We start from the raw sequence: 6669 nt of genomic DNA, 5'->3' as shown, positions 1-6669 counted from the left end.
CTAGAGGGGAACATTCATTCCACCTCTTTACATGTTACGAATAAACTACTGTATTAACTACTACCTAATCCAAAACTTATATCATATTTTAGTTCCAAACAAAATATTTTATTTGCCAATAAGAAAAAATAGTTCACAACTACCACTTTATATGGATCTGGCCCTTTATGTTTTATTTTGTAATCTTTTATCATCGCCTAATTCGACTTCATATAGAAATAAAATCGATATAACACCCAAAACAAAAAAAATACCCTTAATTTGAACATTTTATTTGGGTTATCAAGTCAATTTTGGTTAGGCATTTTGGATTAGTTTAAAATCGGGTCTTGTGTCCATATTAAATTTAAAATTATTTTAAATTCAGTTTAAAGTCGGGTCAAGTCGGATTCGGTGCCAAGATCGGGTAAATATTGGGTCATCGGATCTGTTTTGAACACCTTTAAATCGAAAATATTATTATTATTATTATTATTATTATTATTATTTTTAATTTTTGATAAGGGATAGGACTAAATGATCACTATAAGTTAGGGGATCGAGAATAATTTTAGTTAGTTAGAATCAAACCCATATCATAAAGGTGAAAGAAAAAGCCGTAAACTATTAGACTAATCCATAATTTTTAAAAATGTAAATTGAAAGTTCAAACTCATTTTAACAACCCGACAAACACCTCTCCATGAATACCATAAGTCAACAATAATTCATGCTTGTATAATCTTCATAGAAAAAATGTCAATATCTTCTCCATATTCCTCAACATGACTATGTCACAACTCATAACCAATACAACAATTACTCACATAACCAATTAACAACATGAATCAATCAACAATCATCCATTATAATCTATTTAAAATCATATTTAAAGATTTCTTGACTTAACCTACCCATTTTACCTCTTCTTCTCTTCTTGTTCTTCCCTAAAATTTTACAAAAAATGACTAGAAAATGTACATCTTCTATACCTTCATCTTTTGCATCAATCTATATGATTAGTGCTTTTTTTGCTATTTCTTTCTTTTCCTTACTTTATCTAAAATACCCACAACAAATTGATTACTCAAAAGTCATTACATCCTCAAAAACTCCTACGATTCCTTCATATAATGTCATAAAAAATGATGATAACACTATCAAACAAACAACATATCCTACAAAAGAAGGGAAGGATTATGATTTGGTTGAGCAAATTTCGCCTTCGATTGATGATTCTTTTGTGAAACTTTCGCCTCCTGATGTCGAATTTGCTGATAAAACTCGAAAAACTGATGTTATCAAAGAAATACAAGCAAAAGATCCTTATAAGATCAAGTCATCTCCTCCTGTTCTTGACAATTCAAACGAAAAGCGTTCTAAAAATAGTACGAACACAAATTATTTAGCTCCGATTACTAAACAAGGCCAACAGAACAAGTCTGAAAACGAAGATCAAGATCAAGATCAAGATGAAATAATAGTTTCTGAATTTGATCATATTTTAAACTTACCAAGTAATTTTAGTAAGGAAGAAAGGATACAATGGATCAAACAGAAACTACCCGAATCAAGAATACTCGAATCGACACCAAGAACAAGAAAATTTGAGGTGAAAATGCAAGAATTTGTGAGAATGAACAGATGCAGAGTGAACATTTTCATGACATGGATTTCGACAACATTATTGGGTAAGCGAGAAATGTTCTCCCTAGAGAGTATACTTAAAGCACACCCGAATGGTTGTGTGATCATAATCTCTCGAATAATGGCCTCAAAACCCGGTAAAGATCTCATAAAACCACTCATAGAACGCGGGTACATGATCCTAACAGTTGCACCAGATTTTGCTCTGATCTTTAGTAGCACACCAGCTCAAGATTGGCTCGAGAGGCTTATGAATGGTCATCTTGATCCAGGAAAAATCCCCATTACACAAAACTTATCAAACCTTTTAAGGCTCGCGGTTTTATACAAGTATGGAGGTGTATACTTTGATACTGATATGATAATCCTTAAGGATGTTTCAAAGTTAAGAAATTCTATAGGAGTGCAAGAAGTTGATGAAGAAAGTAAGACATGGGTATCAGTTAACAATGCAGTGTTGATCTTTGATAAGAATCATCCTCTTTTGTATCGATTTATGGAAGAATTTAACTCGACATTTGATGGAAACTTATGGGGATTCAATGGGCCTTATATGGCTAGTAAAATTGTTAGGAGATATCTAGATGATCCCATGTATCAATTCAATGTGATGTCTCCTATGGCATTTTACCCTATTGATTGGGAAAGTCTTGATAAGTATTTTAAGGACTTACATGGTAAAGACTTAGATTTGGCTAAAGACATGTTTGTTAAGGTTAGTAAAGAGTCTTATGGTGTTCATCTTTGGAATAGATTTAGTAAGAATATGAGGATTGAGAAAGGTAGTGTTATTGGGAAATTAATTTCTAGTCATTGTATCATATGCCAAGATGTATATGGGTTATGAGGGTGATTTTAGTTTACTTCAAAAATTATATCCTTGATTTTGATTCAAGAATAAGGAAATCCTTAGAGATCATATATATGCTTGAAATGTCTATTTTGAGTTTTATATATATACATAGCACTTTGAATGATGTATAATTTTTAAGTGTGTTAGTTAATTTTTTTGAATTTGTATTTCATTTTAACTACTAACCCTTTATTGAAGAGTTATTCTACAATTTAGTTTTGTAATCCCAATTAAATACCTCCTATCTATGTTGCTTGTTAGTATTTGTTCCATTTGGATTTATGGGTTTTTTCGACCTTTAATTTTGACTGTATTTAATTTAGATTATCTAAATGTAAAGATTATTAAAAGTTGATACTATAAAACTAAACACCAAGAAGAAAATATGAATTGTAGAGATGGATGCATTTGATTATATTAGGTAATCATAGTGTTTTGCTAGAAATTAACTTTGATTTGTATAATAATTAGATTAGTGCACTGCTACTATTGGCTCCTATGAGGTCTCACATATATGTCAATTGGATAAAAACGATGCTAATAACATAAGATGTGCCTCTTTGGACTATTTAGTGTAAGAGTTATTAGCATAATTGATGAGTGGTTTAATTATTGGGAACTAAAACACAAAAACACTCATGGTAATTATTACATGAATGTTACATGTAGAGAGCAAATGAAATATTGATACAATTTGTGTATAAATATGTGCATTTTGTTCATCTTTTCATACAACACAATGTGCTAAAAACACTCTATTTTTCCCTACTTAAAAAGTAATGAGAATAATAATTTTTCTTATTCCGTACTAGGATACTTGGTAATCCAATTGGTGCTTGTAGATTAATTATATTAGTGGAACGACACTTAACGTTTTTATTTTCCACTGCCATTATCCATACCGGCCTTTACCTGACGTTTTAATGTAAAGAACAATGTTTCTTGCAATTCCACCTTACACATCTAAAACTCTTATAAATACAGTACTCTATCCATCTCAACAAAAATGTCCCCTATACTTTTACAAAAAATTTATAAAAATGTTATTTAATGGATACAAATTTCATTGCAGAGTCTTGTAAGACTCAAATAAATGTAAACTTCAAATAACTTGCAAAAAGGCAAATAAAATGCTTACGGCCTGATTGGTCATTAGTACTAAATGGGTAAGAATGTTAATGAAAAGTTGATTTAATTTTGGTATGAATATTTCTTAATAAATTTAATAGTCATGCTTATTCACCTTCAATCATAAAATTCATTTCAATGCATTACCTTTTAAAAACGTGGTATCAGATGATAATGAAAAATTATGAACAAATAAATTTTTTTATGATCAAACTTTTATTACCATCGAAATAATATGATATATTTCATGAAAATTTACACTATAAATGATTTTTATTACCACTAATTAGTAAAGATAATCAAGCGGATCATTATAATAAATAGATTTAATCAAGAAATGAGACAATTATGCTGACATGAATGAATTAATTAGTCATATGCTTAGAAGTTTCTATTTTTAAAGCTAAGTAAGCTCTAACAAACAACTCTTAGGGATAGGGCATGTAGAGTGATAATTAATTTGAAGTTGACTTTATAAAAGTAATTAATTCCGAACATTGGGGAAAAAGAGCAAATAACCCAATTCTTATATGTCGCCATCTTTTTCATTTTATCGCCACCTCCTAATAAAATTATAAAATTGCCCTTAGACTTTAAAAAATTACGAAATTACCACTAGACTTAAAACCTCTATAAAATACTCCAAATTCACTCAATAACACTCTTATCACTTCCATAAAGTCAAATTCTTCACATAAAATTAATCGGAGCTAAAGCTTTGGAATCGAAGTCGTCAACAAAAACTCGAGGTAATTTTTATTTTAATTCATTCGAAATTATTTAAAAAAATATATATATGTGTTCATACCAGTCGCATTTTTTGTTCGACTGTTTGTGCGACTGGGATGAACATTTTATTTTTTTAAAATTTTTTTTAAATTTCGTACGAATTTATTGAGTTTAATTAATTTATTTTTTTAGTTATTGTTATTTAATAAATGTTGTAATACATTATATTATGATAAAGTTGTTATAAGTAGTAGTTTTGAAGTTAAATTCGAATTTTTTTACCAAAAAAAAAAAAATTTGTGTTCATACCAGTCGCACAAAAAGTCTGACTGGCTTGAAAATTTGAATTATTTTTTTTAATTTCGAATGAATTTGTTGTATTTAATTAATTTATTTTTTTAGTTATTGTTATTTAATAATTGTTGTATACATTATATTATGATAATGTTATTGTAAGAAGTAGTTTATAATTTAAATTTGAGAAAAAGTTAAAAAAAAAATTTAAATCTAGCCGCACAAACCAGTCGCACAAAAAGTGCGACTGTGCCTAGGTGGAGTCGCACTTTTTGTGCGACTGGAATAAGTTTTTTTTTTTTGAATTTCGAATGAAAATTTTATAATTATTTTTTTTAATTTTTTTTATTTCGAATGAATTTATTTTGTTTAATTAATTTATTAAATTTTAGTTGTTTAAATATTTATGAATATAATAATTGTTTATTTGTTTGTAATTGTGAATTATTTTTGTTGTTACTTGTTAGTAATTTATATAATTCTAAGTGTTTATTAAATTAACTTAAATGTTTATTAAATTAATATTGTAAGTATAATTAAAATGAATATAACTTAATTTAATTTTTTATGCTTTTAAATTTTTATTAATTGTTATTAAAATATGAAAATTGTAGTAAATGGCTGGAAATCAAGGAAAAGGAAAAGGGTTTTTAGAGGGTTATTGAGCGACAGTAGATGTAGGCCAACTTTACTGAGAGGGGATCCCCATGAGAGGGGGGTTACGGGATCTGCAAGGCGAGCAAGGCAAGAACAGGCGGCCAGACTTAGTCAGGCCCAACGTTCAACTACCCTAGAGCAAGTGCGTAGTCGCTTTGAGCGCCAGAGTAGCCTACATAGTCATACGGTCGGCTCAGGTGACGATGAAACTGATTACGACGAATCTCTTAGTTGGGAAGAGTCTATCGGTCAGGATGAGTCTGCCGGTCATCCTGTTGATTGGAAGATCGTAAGAGGGCATGCCGGTCAGTTCAGGATTAGAGGGCATAGCTCGGCTGGCACTTCTGATCAGGCAGAAGTAAGCCAGGTTGAGGATGTGGCTCCACGGGGGAGGAAGCGCTCACAGTCCGTGGACACGGACTGGTTGATCACATCACCCTAGCCCGGGGGCCTTGTTGACACCACTTTAATACCCAGCTACGGTGGGCACGTAGCAAAGGTTATATTTGAGGGATCGGAGCGCACCCCTCCGATTTTGGAATGTCGTCCTAGGAAGAGAACGTTGGATGCAATCATCAAACGAACTTTAGTTTCTCCTCAAGGTTCTGCTTGTCATTCGTTTTCCCTTCCTCGGTGGACTTGCTTGTGGCTCAGGTATATCGTTACCATCAGGGTGTAGTTCATGTTCAAGTACCTGAGACACGTGTCGTAGAACTGAGGGGTCGGCTTTTAAAACTTCATCCACCAACGATTGAAAATACTCTTTATCATCGGCGTTTGCGTGCCGTACTTCTTCGTTGGCGTCTTCTTCTGCCTTTAAGTAGTTTAACGTTTTTCAAAATGGATGTATATCGTCCAAGTACAAAGCACCATGAGATCTGATAGACAAGTAACGGTAACACGCGTATGGTAATCCGTGGGTTTTTTGACTGACATAACCGCATATTTCAAAAAGACAACTGCCCAGGTTTAACATCCGGTTGTGTTCCATCATCAATTGTTCCAAGGCAAATATAGAAACATGACGATACAACGGTCTTAGAAAATTAAGTCGCGATGTCCTTGAAATGGAATTCTTAGATTCCTCCAGAGCTTCTCTTATCCTCGATTGTTGATTCGTTATTTGTGCGTGTGCCCTTTTAAAGAGCGTATCAAATGAGCTATTACTGCTACCCAAGTAGTACTTGAAGGAAGAGTGTTGGCTTTCAACTCTACTGGTAGTCTGGTTACCCAAGTGCAAACAATCATTCGTCCACGCACGCACAAATTTCTCTTTGTGAGGAATCCATGTTCCAGCCAAATATCGCACGACCCTCCGGTTCCTAGTCGACCAAGTGGACACAATCCCTTCCCATCTTTTTTCAAATTCAGAGATCGTCAGA

At 32.1% G+C, this 6669-nt stretch overlaps 1 protein-coding gene across 1 annotated transcript; it reads left to right on the top strand.

The window, feature by feature from the left end:
• Positions 1-794: 794 nt before the first annotated feature.
• On the top strand, positions 795-2473 carry LOC130806373 (uncharacterized protein At4g19900-like). Its single transcript, XM_057671419.1, has one exon. It carries the CDS (start codon positions 944-946, stop codon positions 2471-2473), a length of 1530 nt encoding a protein of 509 aa, XP_057527402.1. The 5' UTR covers positions 795-943.
• Positions 2474-6669: the final 4196 nt, after the last annotated feature.

This window comes from Amaranthus tricolor, chromosome 2 (genome assembly GCF_026212465.1).
Source record: "Amaranthus tricolor cultivar Red isolate AtriRed21 chromosome 2, ASM2621246v1, whole genome shotgun sequence".
Lineage (NCBI taxonomy): Eukaryota > Viridiplantae > Streptophyta > Magnoliopsida > Caryophyllales > Amaranthaceae > Amaranthus > Amaranthus tricolor.
The sequence above is the reverse complement of the archived record's forward strand: the minus strand, read 5'-3'. Positions and strand labels throughout refer to the sequence as shown.